At 40.5% G+C, this 16,764-nt stretch overlaps 1 protein-coding gene across 5 annotated transcripts in view; it reads left to right on the top strand.

Moving 5' to 3' along the window:
- The window catches only part of SPATA13 (spermatogenesis associated 13), a 112,538-nt gene that overhangs the window by 81,551 nt on the left and 14,223 nt on the right, over positions 1-16,764 (top strand). For 3 of the 5 annotated variants that reach the window (XM_058185893.1, XM_058185896.1, XM_058185894.1), the window contains 5 exons: positions 4,879-5,015; positions 5,736-5,915; positions 9,203-9,388; positions 11,712-11,891; positions 12,956-13,188. In XM_058185893.1, the coding sequence (XP_058041876.1) occupies positions 4,879-5,015; positions 5,736-5,915; positions 9,203-9,388; positions 11,712-11,891; positions 12,956-13,188 (916 nt within the window). Of the gene's footprint in view, positions 1-1,099; positions 1,379-4,878; positions 5,016-5,735; positions 5,916-9,202; positions 9,389-11,711; positions 11,892-12,955; positions 13,189-16,764 lie in introns of those variants that run through there. The other 2 variants (XM_058185897.1, XM_058185895.1) reach the window with 2 other exon arrangements.

Below are 16,764 nucleotides of genomic sequence, written 5' to 3'. Positions count from 1 at the left end.
TGTACAGTTGATGAAAAAAGAACCCCTTGCCTGCAAACCTATATAATTTAGAAATCATGTCACAAAAGGAAAAGAGGATGGCAAGCAAAGAGAAAAACAGCAGGTTTGGGTCCAATTCTTCATGTTAAATAGCTGTTCTTATAGAATGGCCAATGGGAGTGGATTCAAGGAGAGAAGATAACAAAGCTGAATTTTCAGCAGGAAGAGAGAATGGCTTTATTATTATTATTTTTCTCATCTCTCTGTTGCTAGTAACTGGCAAAAATTGCTGGTTCCTAAAGGCAGTTTGATGGAATTAGTCTTTTGGCAAGCCTAAAGAGAAGTCGTGTGGGCTGAAGAGCCTTTTTATACCCCTGGCTTAAAATAGATTTGAAATGTGAGTCAGCTGATAAATCTTTGTGCCACTAATCCTACTGACGTAGAACCTCTCTTAGCCCATGGAATTTAATTTACCCAACTCCTGTAGTAAGCTAGTGGGCCAGTACAGTTGCTGAAATCCTGGAATTAAGAGCTGAAATGTGCAATTTTTCATTCTCCAATAATGCAGTGTTTGCACATGTTGCATTAAGTGAATTATTATTATGTAAATGCTGTGGAGACAAATGTAACTCTTTAACATTGGAGGAAGAAGGGTGAAGGGTTTTTTTGTTTGTTTTTTTTAAAAAAGATGGATCTGAATATCCAGTGAAAGTCTATTTCAGAATAATAATAATTGTGATAGGTCCCTTGGGTGGAATCCCCAAACATCTGGAGCACCTCTTGAACTCTATCGGCATTGACAAAAATCATCTTCAGTCAATTGCAAAAGGCAGTTTTACTTAGAATAGATAATATTTTGTAAACTGTTCAAACAGTATCTGGCTATCCATGGTCCTTGGAAAGAACTTGATAGGTAGATGAGAATGCCAAATCTAGTGTAAACATCTGGCTAACTGACCAATCATAATAATAATAGATCAGTGCATTGGTTGCAATAAGGAAAGAATTGATCAGGCTTGAATTATATGGATGAATGCTGCATGTGCACTATTTGTCTGTATATCTTCTCTCTTTTTTTTCTTTCATAACTTCCTAAGGATTTCCCATGATGTCACTGAAGGCACTAAACCCACAGCTATACATTCAGAGAGTGAACTGTCATTTTAAAGTAGAGTTTGGCTGAAATGCAGCCACAGACGCTCAAAGCAATGAATAAGCTATTTCGGCATTTCTAATAGCTGCAGTTTCTAAGACCTATGATAAATTTTATTTACGGATTAAAAAGGATTCTTGGTTTGAATGTAAACCAGGTGCATGGTGAATGATCTTTTTCTGGCTAGCAGGATGGTAGCCAGAGGGGATATAACTCGGTTTTGGAGCCTGGAAAGCCTTCAGATAAGTATGTTGATGTAGGAGACTGTTTAACTGTTTAAACATAGGCTTAGACTTGGATATCTAACATCATGTTTTAACTGGAAAACCTAGTAGAGTACTGGGACTGAAAAATAATGAAAATGACTTCACTATTGATTTTAGTTTTAACATTCCCATTTGAGAGATAAAAATTGCCCATTCAGGTCTGCATATTTACTTCAGGCAGTAAACAATAGAGTGAGAGTTATAGTCAGTGGTGGGATTCAGCCAGTTCGCACCACTTCAGGAGAACCGGTTGTTAACATTCTGAGTAGTTTGGCAAACTGTTTGTTGGAAGAAATCATTAGGGCAGAGAACCCGTTGTTAAATTACTTGAATCCCACCACTGGTTATAGTGAACAAGAAATAATAAGACAGCTATATAGAATTCACTGGCTGAATCAGTTCCAATTTCTTGTTTTCTCCTTAATGGGTATTTGTTTTAAAACTTGTTTTTAAAAAATAGACAATTAAATCTAGATGCTGAATTAAGCTGGAAACCAATAATGGATCTTAATGGGTTTCAGATATGTAACTTCGTCTGTAACTCTGTTCCTCCTGTTTTTAGGAATAATTCCTCTGTTGTGATTAATGAAATAATTTATTCTAATTACTATTATCTTTTTTATTTATTCTAAATAAAAGAAGTTGAGGAACTGAGATTAGATCTTAGTCTAAAGCTTTTAAGAGGACAGATCTAGTCTACTTTAAAATATCTGTAAGTTAAATATTTTGTACTACTTTAAATATTAAGACTCCCGAAATGCAGATCGTTAAAAATATTAGAACTTGTGGTAGCAAAAGTAGAAAGGATATAATCTGATGGATCATTATTTACATGCACTGTTTCTGGGATACCCTTTTTTGGCATACCTAAAGTAAAGTATTAAAATTTTTGGAAGAACAGAAAAATCATTCTGTATTGAAAGATAGCAATGTGAATGCCTTTTTCTCTAGTTATGAGGGCCACCACTGAAAAGGTTCTCTTTCACAACCACTCTCCAAACTTTAAAATGAGAATGATTCAGAGGATGACTTAAAGTCACCCTGGATAATGAAAAATCACTGGCTGTTTCCCTCTCTTGAACTATTCTATTCTCAGATCTCCCATGGTCAAACGGAAAGCCACTGGCTTTCCTTCCTTCTGTAAGGCATTCACAGGCAGACATTTTGGGAAAATATATAACGCTACTATTTAAGTACCGGTAATTAATATATTTTTAAGGGACGCGGTGGCTCAGTGGCTAAGACACAAAGCTTGTCGACTGAAAGGTCGGCAGTTCAGCGGATCGAATCTCTAGTGCCATGTAACGGGGTGAGCTCCTGTTCCTTGTCCCAGCTTCTGCTTACCCAGCAGTTCGAAAGCACGTAAAAAATGCCAGTAGAAAAATAGGGATCACCTTTGGTGGGAAGGTAACAGCGTTCTGTGTGCCTTTGGGGTTTAGTCATGCCAGCCACATGACCACAGAGATGTCTTCAGACAGCGCTGGCTCTTCAGCTTTGAGATGGAGATTAGCACCGCCCCCAGAGTTGGGAACGACTAGCACGTATGTGCGAGGGGAACCTTTACCTTTACCTTTAATTAATATATTTACACCTTGCTATGTATTGGTTCTCAGACTTTGTTTCAAAAATGAAAGCCAATTTGGCACAATGGTTAAGGTGCTGGCCTAGAAACTAGGAGAAAGTGAGTTCTAGTCCCACTTTAGACATGAAAGCCAGCTGGGTAGCTTTGACACAGTCATATTCTCTCAGCCCAACTCATTTCATAGGGTGGTTGGTGTGGAGAAAATAGCAGGAAGAATTTATATTATCATATTAGATAATATTATGTTATATTTTATTATTTATATATATATATATAGAATCTTGGAAACATATCCCATAACAACATTCTTCTATGTAATAACACAAAGCATTAATGTGGGAAGGAGGATATGCTTCATTAATTAAGGGGGGAGATGTTAAAAAATGATACATCTTCCACTATACCTAATTAACAGAATAACAAGAGTTGGAAGGGACCTTGGAGGTCTTCTAATCCAACCCTCTGCTCAGACAGGAAACCCTATACCCGTGATGGCGAACCTATGGCACGTGTGCCACAGGTGGCACGTGTAGCCATATCAGTGGGCACGCGAGCTCAGCTCCGGCGCGCATGCGTGCGCTGGCCAGCTGATTTTCGAGCCTTCTGGGGCCACTAGAAGTAGGGAAACAGGCTGTTTCCTGCCTCCAGAGGGCCTGGGGGTGGTGGGGAAGGCCCGTTTTTCTCTCTCATCTGACTCCAGAGCCCCTCTAGGGAAGGCGAAAACGGCATTCTCCACCCCTCCAGAGGCCTCTCTAGGAGTCTCTGGAGACTGGGGACAGCTAAAAATGTCACTTCCTGTCCAACTGGAAGTTGGCAAACGGGCAGTTTCTGGCCTCTGGAGGGCCTCCAGGGGGTGGGGAACACCGTTTTTGTCCTGCCCAGACTGATAAAGAGGCTCTGGAGCCAGGTGAGAGAGGAAAAACGGGCTTACCGGACCATCGCGTGCCAGGAGCGGGGGTGGAGGGGGGTCATGCATGCATGCGCGGGGGTGGAGCGCATAGAATTATGGGTGTGGGCACGCGCATGTGTGATCCCTACCCCACCCCCCCATCTCCTGGCAGGCGATGACAAAAAAGTTAGCCATCACTGTCCTAATACCATTTCAGACAAATGGTGCATTGTCTGGTCTCATGCTGCTTTCCAAGCATCTGAACTTTGTTCATATGGCTGTGGGAATGATATGATAGTTGTAAATGATGATTGTAAAGAGGTATCAGTTATAAAGTTACTTTTTGAGCGCCGTTGTAACTTTGAACAGTTGCTAAATGAACGGTTGTAAGTTGAGGACTACCTCTGTGCATTCCATTCTTTTCTTTGCCTTAAATATGTTTTAGTAGCTTTTTTCTGTTCTTCTAGGTTGTTAAGTTTTACTGTTTACGCAAATCATTATGAAAAATAAAAAGAATCAGAATCTGGTGGCATTTAAAGAAAGCATTTTGTGAAAGAAACACGAATAGTCCTCGGCTTACAACAGTTCATTTAGTGACTGTTCAAAGTTACAACAGCACTGAAGAAGGTGACTTAGGACCATTTTCCACACTTATGACCGTCTCAGCATCCTCATGGTCATGTTATTTACATTCGGACCCTTGGCAACTGACTCATATTAACGACGGTTGCGATGTCCTGGGGTCATGCGATAACCTTTTGTGACCTTCTGACAAGCAAAGTCAATGAGGAAACCAGATTCACTTAACAACCATGTTCCTAATTCAACAACTGCAGAGATTCACTTAACAGAAAAGGCTGCAAAATGGGGCAAAAGTCACTTAACAAATTTCTCACTTAGCAACATAAATTCTGGGCTCAATGGTCATCGTAAGTCGAGGACTACCTGCAATGCAATGGACCGTCGGTTTGGCAATACCTGTTTTCTCAGAATTTCCCTTTCCCGCCAGGTGCTGCAGATGGTAGTGCTGAATCTCCAGCTTTAGTGGATGATAATGGCAGTGAAGAGGATTACAGCTATGAAGAACTCTGCCACGCCAACCCCAGGTACTTGCAGCCTGGAGGCGAGCAGCTAGCTGTCAGTGAGGTAAATTTCTAGCTTTGGAACTTTGCAGACACTGCAACCGTAAATAAATTTCCACATTTTTGTCCACTGATCCTTACCCTTTTGAGTAGTGGCCAAAATTGTGCAAACCTTTTGGGAAAAGTGTATTTTTGAGGTTTGATGGCTAACAACACCACTTTTTTTTTTGGCGTTTCAAGATAATCATATCCCACTGCTGGAATGGCCTTGGAATAGCCCAGACCATAACACAATTGAAAATCTATGGAGCCGACTAAAGAAACTTGTTAGTCAGAAGCGACCCAGCAATAAAACCCAGTTAATAGAAGCAATCATTCAATCTTGGTTTCACATTATAACAGCTTCAGAACTAAAAGACTTGGTTCACTCCATGGGAAGATGTTGTAAGGCCGTAATTCATGCTAAAGGTTACCCAACTAAGAATAAACTGACATGGTGATAATTTTTGTATATCTCGTTTTTTCTACGTGTTTCACTTTTCTTCTTTATACTGTAACTGCTATTCTAACAAATCTTGTTATTTAAATAACAAATCTTTCATAAAAGTTATTGCATTACATTCTTGATTAAATTATCTTTCCATTGATATATTATAATTTTATGGTAATAGTGGTGTTATTAGCTAGTTTTAGAAAATACACTTTTCCCAAAAGGTTTCTACAATTTTGGCCACTACTGTAACAAGATCTTTTTGTCTTCTAACAAAATGTTTTTGTATTGCAGCTGATAAGTGATGGAAATGTGGTCTATGCAGAGGCCCTTTGGGATCACGTGACCATGGATGATCAGGAATTAGCCTTCAAAGCTGGAGAAGTTATCCAAGTCCTTGAAGCTTCCAACAAAGATTGGTGGTGGGGAAGAAATGAAGACAAGGAAGCCTGGTTTCCAGCCAGTTTTGTCAGAGTAAGTGAAGCAAGATCTCTCTCTCTCTCTTCCAAGCACTTGCTCATCCTTCGAGACCCGGTTAAATTCTACCCTGCTTCCCTCCCCACCAAGACATCTAGACCGCAGTGATTCATTGGATTGTTTTTCATTTGTCATTTATTCCCATTAATTAAAATCATTCTTGTCCTGCTCTGCTGTTTATTTCTGTTTGCTTGTTTTGTACACGGTAATGCTCTTTCTTGAATTGAGCTCAATTCTTGGTGACAACATGGACACCTTTGTGTAAGTTGAGCTCAATTCTTGGTGACAACATGGACACCTTTGTTTAATTTTATGACAATAATGCCATTCCCTTCCTCTGCAGTGGTTTTTTCTCAACTTCCCAATCTAACATAGAGACCTTAGTTATTTATTGATTTTTTTTGCTCTTTATTTATTTCAAAAGAAAGGTTGACTCAGCCTTCCATTCTTCTCAGGTCGGTAAAATGAGGTCCCAGATTGTTGGGGTAATATGCTGACTCTGTAAACCGCTTAGAGAGGGCTATAAAGGACTGTGAAGCAATATATAAGTCGAAGTGCTATTGGTATATCTGCTTATATTGTGACAATTCCAGGCTGTGTACAATAGCAATAGCAATAGCATTTAGACTTATATACTGCTTCACAGTGCTTTACAGCCCTCTCTAAGCAGTTTGCTGAGTCAGCCTATTGCCCCCAGCAATCTGGGTCCTCATTTTACCGACCCAGGAAGGATGGAAGGCTGAGTCAACCTTTTGCTGATGAGACTCGAACTGCCAAACTGTTGGCAGCCAGCAGTCAGCAGAAGTAGCCTGCAATGCTGTATTCTAACCACTGCGCCACCGTGGCTTTTAATGGTAAATCTTAACAAAACAGTAAAGGCATCAGTAGCCCCCAAATTATAAAATAAATTATTGCACCTTAGGGCAGCATTCTCACATACATCTAAATACCGCCTTGCTGTGCTTTTTTCTTTTTTCTACCCCAATGCTTGCAAGAAGACACAGCTCCTCAAGATCCCTCAGAAAACAAGGAGGATGAGTCTACCAGAAGTCTGGGGAAAGGATGGAACACAACCGCAGGGACATTTACAGAGAAGGCTCTCACTATAATAATAACATTTAAAGGAAGGGATCTGGAGGGCACCCACCCTATCTAACCTAGTAGGATGGGCAGATATCCTTACGGAGAGGCAGTCATCAGGCAGGTAGCCTGCATGCCACTTAGGGGGCCCAACAACTTGAATTGCACCAGGAAGGAAACCAGAAACCACTGCAGTCACACAGCAGTGCTGCAATATAGGGAAAATGTGGAACGCTCAGATCTACATCATTGCTGCATTCTGGATCAATTACACCTTCCAGGCACTGGTCCAGCATCAGGATAGTATCACTTAGCCAGGGGAGGAGACATATTGCTGGGTATCATCAGCATAGGCAGAGACCAAAGTCAGCTTTATCTTTTCATTTCCAAATATTTTTCCCTTGTATGCAGACATTTAATCTTTCCAAATCGCTGATTCTTAAGAATATCATTTTTTCCCCTTTTGCTTGCAGGAGAAAACCATTAATAAGTAATGATTTCAAAAAGCATATTGTAAAGGCTAAATAGGCAATATAAAGGTTAATAGGCTCCACTGCTGACAGTAAATTGCTGTTAATTGAAATTATTCTTGAGCTCACTTGTATCTTTCTAGTTACAATGCAACCTCTCCACACTGATTTTTAGCTGGTAATATCTAAAACAACAGGTGGACAATCTGTGACTTCAGAACACAAGGAATTCCTACTCCATTTTAAAGCCATGAAACCATCTAAAATTATTCCAAGAAAGTTTGAAATACAGATAGTCCTTGACTTACAACCATTCATTTAGTGACTATTCAAAGTTGTAGCGGCACTGAAAAAAGTGACATGTCCATTTTAGAACATTTGCAGCATCCTGATGGTCATGTGATCATAATTCGGATGCTTGGCAATCAATTGATGCTTATGACTGTTGTAGTATCCTGGGATCATCTGATCACCTTTTGTTAACTTCTGACAAGCAAAGTCAATGGGGAAGCCAGATTCACTTAACAACTGTGTTACTAATTTAAAAAGGAATAAATGTGGCATGAAAGGTCGTAAAATGGAGCAAAACTCATTTAACAACTGTCTCCCTTAGCAACAGAAATTTTGGTCAAAAGTCGAGGACTACCTGTGCTCAGTTCTCAATGGATTTTTTTTTTTTACTTTACAAATAAATGGAAATAGATGTTTTAACATCTAATCAGACATGTATCTCTATTGGAAATTCCCAGAGGTCATGACCCAATGCTACACAAAACTGGAATTTTTGAGGCATCATGCAACAAATTTATAAAGCAAATTCTATATTTCTCTATAGCTATCTATCTATCTACCTACCTACCTACCTACCTACCTACATAAATACATACATACATACATGCATGCATACATACACAGAGAGAGGGAGGGGGGAGGGAGGGAGAGAGCTTTGAAATGAGTTTAAAAATAGTAAATAATTTTAAGAATAACAAGATAACATGAATCTTTTGTCATTGTATAATAAGGGAGTTAGAGACAAGTCAGTCTTGAGAACTGAGAACTTACTTCTGAAGTTAAATCAGAGTGAATGTTAGTGTAATTTCAGTTCCTATAAGAATATGGATAATTGGATACTTCCTTGGACTAGATTATATTTGGTCACTTTAGTTTACTATTACATATTCTATGCAGTTATATTGCCTAATAACTCAAATTCCAGGAAACATACAAATAAAATAAATAAAATATAATGAAATAACGGGAGAAATTGTATAATAATATCAAGATTAAATAAGAATACAGGCAACATAAAATCACAATAAAGCTTGCAGCAAAATCAACAGTACAACAACAACACCACCTAAAAACAATAACAGTGAAGTGGTTATTAAGTTCTTAGAAAATAAAAAGATCTTATTCACTTAGCCCTAAAAAGACTAGAACATGGATACCAGGTGGAATTCTCTAAGGAGGGCATTCATAAATACAATAGCACAACTACAAAGGTCATATAATCCCCATCATGTTATTTGACATGGTTATTTGTAGAGAAACTTTGATAAAGTTTGTAGAAATACGGTAATGGATGTGAGAGATAATTCTAGGTATACCTAGGCAAGATACTTAAAATAATTTCAAGTACATTGCCCTATTATTACTGACATATTTCTGGAATGGTGTTGGATATAGATTGGATTTTTCAGTTCAATTGTTTGATCTCCGTTCTTCTCATTCCAGCTACGAGTCAATCAAGAAGAATCTGCAGAATACTGTAGTGGCCTCCAAGATGAAGAACCAAATGTAGATCCTGAAAAGCATCGCCAAAAAATAGCAGAAAACAAAGATCAGATGAGAACCAATGTAATTCAGGAAATAATGAACACAGAGAGGATTTATATCAAACATCTCAAAGACATCTGTGAGGTAAAATATAAAATAATAATGTAACAATAGAGAAGGGAAGAATCCAACTTCTGTCTCAAAGAGTCTCCAAAAGCCCTCCAAAATAGTGAAGTGGTCCCTAATAAAAAACACCATCACAAAAACCTCTTTGGACTGTTCCTTTTCCTGTGATGTGGTTTAGGCTGATTCACACATCCACATTGCCCCAGTGCAAGTATGGGCTACAAGCCATATTGTACTTCTATCCTTTTCTTGCTCCCCCCACCTAGACCACTGAGAAGGCAACCTTCCCAGGGGTGGGATTCTACTGGTTTGGACTGGTTCAGGCAAACCGGTAGCTCCAACGATCAGGTGGGCCGGCCCACCTGTCCCTGCGCTTTACTGACCTGTATCTTCTCAGCTGATTCATGCAGCAGAGCGGATTGCCGTGCCTCAGTTGTGTTACTCCCCAGCAGTAACGCGGAAGGTAAGTTTTCGTAAAACTGTGCATGCTCAGGCAGTGCACGTCAATTGCGAGTGTGTGGAGCGCGCGCACGCAGAGCGCACAATTACCAAACCAGTTCTTAAACCGGTAGGATCCCACCATTGAACCTTCCCCTGTCATTTCCTATTACATATGAAATTAGTGTTTGAGAAATTGTGATAGCCCAAGTGACAGAAATGTTTTATGTATTTATGGTATTTACCGTATATACTCGAATATAAGCCGATCCGAGTATAAGCCGAGGTCCCCAATTTTACCCCAAAAACTGGGGTAAACTGGGGACTCGAGTATAAGCCGAGGGTGGGAAATGAGGCACCTACCGGTTGGGGAAACCCTCCCTCCCTCAGCTGAGAAGGCTGGCGGCTCCCCCGCCCCGCCCTCTCACTGCACCGGCAGGGCTTCAGTCCGGTAAAATGTGAAAAAAAGAAAAAAAAACAACTCGAGTATAAGCCGTATATACTCGAGTATAAGCCGAGGGGCTTAAAAAAAAAAAAACTCGAGTATAAGCCGTATAGACCCGAGTATAAGCCGAGGGGACGTTTTTCAGCACAAAAAATGTGCTGAAAAACTCGGCTTATACTCGAGTATATACGGTAGTTCCTGGTCTGTTGATGGACATTAGACAGGAAGGTATCAAGTATAAAGGTGAGTCAACTGGCTGAGTTTATGCAGAAATTCTGTCAATAGAAACCACAAGGCACAGGGTCTTTCCTGGCTTAGATGGGAATGATAATGACGCAAGAGAAGTCTCAGCAAGGTTATTAGGTCCACACAGTCCAGGAAGAGCAGCAGGTCATTACTGTGGATAAAGTCATTTCCAGCAGGTCTGTACATAGGACTCAGTCAACACAAGGCTGCAGTACGGACAAAACAGAAAAAAAAACAGAAGAAAGTGACAGGGAAAGGCAACATGGGCAAAGACAAGAAAGGAACTAATATGTCAATGCCATAATAACAAATATTTATTATAAAATTTGGAAAAAAATATCCATTTTACAGAATAAAGGTTATTGGTGAGCATGACTTATATTTAATACTTTTGCTTTGTCTCCACTGACCCTGTGTCTGTCAGCTGCTCTTCTGATCACTCTCCCAAGTAAAACAGACCCTGACCTTTTATAAATGTTCCCTTAATCTTGTTTTAAAAAGATACAGGAAGGCACTTGCTGCTACTCACAGAATGTTGCATTTGAGCAGAAAACTAAGTTGTGAGCCCTCAGTTTTCTTGCCATAGAAATATAATACAGTTGTCTGGGAGAAAATTGAATTGTCCAGATGTTGAACTAAAACAATTGTTACTTCCTTAAAGTAAAATAAAGGGACGCGGTGGCTCAGATCTTGTCTTAGTTCAGCGGTTCAACTCCCTAATGCCGCATAAAGGGGTGAGCTTCCATTACTTGTCCCAGCTTCTGCCAACCTAGCAGTTCAAAAGCACATTAAAAAATGCAAGTAGAAAAATAGGGACAATCTTTGGTGGGAAGGTAACAGTGTTCCGTGCGCCTTTGGCGTTTAGTCATGCTGGCCACATGATCATGGAAACATCTTTGGACAGCGCTGGCTCTTCGGCTTTGAAACGGAGATGACCACCGCCCCCTAAAGTTGGGAACGACTAGCACATATGTGCAAGGGGAACTTTTACCTTTTACCTTTAAAGTAAATTAATTCTTTAATGCTGTAGAATGCGGTCCCTGTATATAGACTTTGAGTCATGTAAAATAATTATTCCTTATAAATTCTACAGAATTATTGCAGTAGACAAGTGAGGAAATGTTATGATTGCAGTGTAAAGTGATAGAATGCTTATCTTCCATTTTTATTTACCCTGATCAATATTAAGACCGTTTTGGTTGGATTTCTTAGGGATACATTCGGCAATGTCGCAAACATACAGGAATGTTCACTCCAGCCCAGCTAAGCACCATATTTGGAAATATTGAAGATATTTATAAATTCCAAAGAAAATTTTTGAAAGATCTAGAGAAGCTCTACAACAAAGAAGAGCCCCACTTAAGTGAAATAGGATCCTGCTTTCTTCAGCATGTAAGTTGGTTAAATATCCTCATTTGACTAAGTAGTACAGTACAAGAGAAAGGGAGTTTGGTGAATAAGGAACCTACAGTGAGATAACATTGCAGAATTAATGTCAGCATAATTCAATGAAGTTTATAGTCAATTTTTCAGATATGTTTTCTGAAGAGGCAGAGGTCAGAATGGGTAGCAGGATGATTACGCAAAAAGAAGCAGGGCTTTGGGATTTATAGTAAGTATCTTTTAAGGGTTACACCAGGTTTTGGTATTTCTCATTTAGAGAACTGTTAGAGAACTAGAGAATAGGTTTTCAGTAGTTTTAACCAGAAAGGCTGAAGATGGGGTGGGGCTGTAGAAAGGGGGCTTATGCTGCAAAGATTCATTCGTTCTGGGTCCTGCACAGGGGTGGACTGCTGGGGGTTCGGGAGAACCCCTAACTAAGGTTCTGTGCAGCTCAGAGAACCCCCAAATCCCATTTCTGGCTGGCCCTGCCCACCCTGCCTGTCCCAGGAGTCCTCATGTGGCCCATTTTGGATGCAGGTAAGTGCAGGACGCGTGCGGAGACTCAGGGAGGACAAAAAATGGGCATATCAGAAGTTCGGGAAGGCCGAAAATGGGCCCGTTTCCGTCATCCAGAGCTTGGGGAGGCTGTTTTCGCTGTCCCAGAGGCTCAAGGAAAGCCTCCGGAGCCCAGGGAGGGCAAAAATGTCCCCCCACCATGGTACAGGAGGCCAATTAGGCCACACCCACCATGGCCGGCCACAGCCATCAACCGGGCAGAGAACCCCTTGTTAAAATTTTTGAAGCTCACCCCTGGTCCTGCATGCCTGGCTGACTCCCAAACTCAATGGTTCTTTTTTTGTCAGCTCTCTGAGAAACCATTATATTGTCTCTGTGCCTTCGCAGGAAATCCAGATGTCTTACATCTCTGTCCTCCCTCCTTCTTCCCTTTGACACAGCTGCGGAATTGCAAAAGCAATTTCTACAGCTTGCAGCTTATCTGTGCTTTTAGTTTTCTCCTTCCGGCTGTGAGGTATTTTAAAATTGGTGTTTTGTATTTTTGTTTTTGCTTTTAGCAAGAAGGATTTGCGATCTATTCTGAGTATTGTAACAATCACCCTGGAGCCTGCCTTGAGCTCTCCAACCTGATGAAACAGAGCAAGTACCGCCATTTTTTTGAAGCTTGCCGCCTACTTCAGCAAATGATTGACATTGCTATTGATGGTTTCCTCCTCACCCCTGTTCAGAAAATCTGTAAATATCCCCTGCAACTTGCTGAACTATTAAAGTACACCACTCAGGATCATAGGTAAGGCCAACTGATAAGTTTTTTTTCTGTGGGAACATTCCACATTCAGACTAACTGCTATCCACTCACCAAGAATGTTTGCAGGATATGATCAAATACTAATGAAAGCAGCCATGATTTGTGTAATAAACATTCCTCCTGTTTTTCATGTATCTCTCTCTCTCTCTCTCACACACACACACACACACAAACACACACAAAAGGGAGACCTTCAACTGCATCCTTGCCTTTCAATTTTTCCAGAAGCACAGCCTTAGATTCGTACATCTTCTTCATATACAATTCTTAGTGATAGTGAAAAGAAACTTTTAAACCGTCTTGAGAAGTAAGTAAAATTGTTAAACTGTGCTGAAATGGTAATTATGTATTTTAGCTGAGAGCATACAGTTAAATTGGTCTGAAACGCAGCACATGGAGCCCATGATACCCCTAGACACTATCCATAGAATGAAAATTTAACATGGAAATGTCGTAAAGTTTTTGGATAAGAATAGCAAAATCCTGTTAAATTTCAATACTTTTGCAAGAGACCTATTGAGATGTTAGCAATTTTTGTGCAGTGTGACAAGGGTTATGATCCTGTATGGTTTTAAGCAATTGTGGAGAAAGGATCCTCAAACTCTAAAAACATAGTTGAGCTGGCCTTGTACTGTCCTAGCCTGACACTTTCCAGATATGCTGGACTTACAACTCCCAGAATTTGCAGCCAGCACTGACAATTTTAGTGACTGATTGAGGAGCTGAAGTAGGGGTGAAATGCTCCCAGTTCGGACCGGATCGCCCGATCCAGTAGTGATGGCGGCGGGTGGTTCGGAGAACCGATAGTAAAAATCCCTGGCCCCCACTGCCCATGCCCAGCTGAGCCGCGCGATCATCAGAGGGTTGTGTTTTTTTACTTTTAAAAGCATTTTTGGCCAAAGAAAAAATGCTTTTAAAAGTAAAAAAAAAAAAAAAAGCCGAAGAGGTTGTAAAAAATGCTTTTAAAAGGCTCCTCTGGCAATCCCAGCTGAGTTGCCTGATCATCAGAAGCTTTTAAAAGCGTTTTTTAACAACCTCTTCGGCCAAAGAGGTTGCAGAATAAATGCTTTTTAAAGTAAAAAAAAAAAAGTTGGCCACGCCCACCCAGTCACATTATCCCCCCCCCCCAAGCTGGTACAGAACCGGTAGTAACAAATTTTACATGTCACCCCTGAGTTGAAGTCCTTCTGGAGATCGTTTTAGAATTACAACTTCTTGTAGCTCCCAGGCAGCACAGTCAACGGGGTGGAATGCTGGGTGTTATAGCTACTTACTAAGGTAGGGAAGATTGATTTAGAAGATGAACCGATTGATTCGCCACACCTTGCTGAACTGTTTTCTAATTCTCACAAACTGAATGGAAATTACTAGTGTGAGAGAAAACGATCAGTTGGATGATAAATTATGATTCAGAGCTTTAGTACTTTTTGATTACTTAACATGTCTGTTACAAGTTCTGCTATTCTGAATGGACTGAAAGTGCATGGACTGAGTAATCAAATAAAGAGGAACTTGCTTGATATCCGGCTTTTCACCCTAGAGCTCTCAAGATAGGCTGGATGACGGCTCCCATCACACACCCATGACTTTCAAACTACATGCCTGTGTGTCTCTCGTGTAATCCTGTATCTTGTAACACTATAAATCACCCACCTCCTACATGGACATCGCAGGGTGAGGAAAATAGGAAATGTAATCTAACACAAACTAAAGAGATTTCTTTGGGCCACTCAGTATCTCTCCACACATTCTACCTCACAAATAAAAATAGGTAACTATGCAAGGAGAGACTTGTAGTTCAGAGACAAAATCAGTCCTAAGTATACCCTAGTAGTAGCTCTGTGATTATTTTAATTGGAACAACCTGCTTAAGAGTCTAAGGAATTATCAGAGCTACAGAGGACTATAACCTTTTTAGTCACTGAGCCTTCTTGCATAATATTGTGCAGTGTCCTGCCATCAGTTTTTTTTTTTAAATTGCTAGTGACAGTTCAGCACTCTTCTAGGAGTCGTGCAAGAACTCACAAGACTTCAGTGTTCCCATATAAGCTCATGAAATCTGATTAGAAAATGGTGGAATCTCGTGAGTTCAACAATCATGGGAGATTTTGAATGTTACATTGTTATTTAATGTATCAGTCTTTCAGTGCTTTCTAGGGATGCTGTAAATCACAGGTGTCAAACTCGATCACATGACACGATGGAGTTTGAAACCCGTGATTTACAACATCGTATCATGATGTTTTTTGCCTTTGCGGAGCCAAGGTGGGTATGATCCTGTGTGTGATGCATCCAGCCCACGGCCCACCAGTTTGACACCCGTATTGTAAATGGTCTGGCTGCACTTTTGCTGGCCCTCTGACCTGTGTGTTACTGTATTTTTCGGAGTATAAGACACACCTTTTTCCCCAAAAAAAGAAGGTTGAAAATCTGGGTGTGTCTTATACTCCGAATGTAGCCCCTCCCAGCTTCTCAAACGGAGGTTTCAGAGCTGAAAAAAGCATCAGAAACAGAGCTTCAGAAAAAAAGCCCCAAACAGAGCTTAGGAAAAAAGCCCCAAACGTAGCTTCAGAAAAAAAGGCACAAACAGAGCTTCAGAAAAGAAGCTCCCAAATAGAGCTTCAGAGGCTTTTTTTCTGAAGCTTTGTTTCGGAGGCTTTCAGAGGCAGAAAAAAGTTTTTTCTGAAACTAAGTTTCAGAGATAGAAAAAAAAGCATGGCACAGAGCTCACAACCAAGGAACCTGTTGCTAAAATTCACCTCTGGGAACAGCTGATTGGGGGTATTCGGGGTGGCCAATCCACCTGCCAATCAGCTTTTTTCTTATTTTCCTCCCCAAAAGCTAAGGTGCGTCTTATACTCTGCTGCGTCTTATACTTCAAAAAATACGATAATTCTCTAAAATGAATGAGAGAAAATGGCAACTTTCCCCTATTCAAAACATCCACTAGTAGCTCAGTTTTATGGTCTTTCCAGTGAATTGCAAAAGCGCACTTGTTGAAATCATACAGCCTTTTTACGGGACTGTTATCACGCCAGAGGTATCTTAGATGAATCATGGCAGAAGTAGCATAGGGTTTATTTTGGGAAATCTTTTCTAAATTTAAAGGTGGTTTCAAAAATTGCTCCATAGGCAGTCTTCTCCCCCCCCCCAACACTGCAAGCTCTAATCTCCATTGTAAAACTGCTCAGACAGTGAGACAATTAAGTTTGGGGTTCATTAAAAAAAATCAGTTAATACGCAACCTGGACAGGAAGTTGCAGTGGTTATCTTATATGCCCTCTTTGACTATAAATCCCTTTCAACTGCAGCTACGCTCCAGATAGATTGGAGTGTGAGAGATATTTGTTGTCTTGGTTTCTTCTTTTCCCACTTTGTTCTTTGGGACTAATGCAGGGCTGCCCTGGAGATTCTGACAAGATTTGCAGAGCTTTGTACGGAAAAAGCTCCAGCCTTCCTTTTATCGGAGCGGCCCCCCTCTCCTAACAAAGGGATTGCCTGTTGTGTCTGCTCAGTGGGAAGATCTCATCATGGTCCTTGGAGAAATGGAGTCTCCTG

Source organism: Ahaetulla prasina, chromosome 5 (genome assembly GCF_028640845.1).
Source record: "Ahaetulla prasina isolate Xishuangbanna chromosome 5, ASM2864084v1, whole genome shotgun sequence".
In the NCBI taxonomy this organism is placed as follows: Eukaryota; Metazoa; Chordata; class Lepidosauria; order Squamata; family Colubridae; genus Ahaetulla; species Ahaetulla prasina.
Note: the sequence above shows the minus strand (reverse complement) of the source record. Positions and strands in the feature narration are given on the sequence as shown.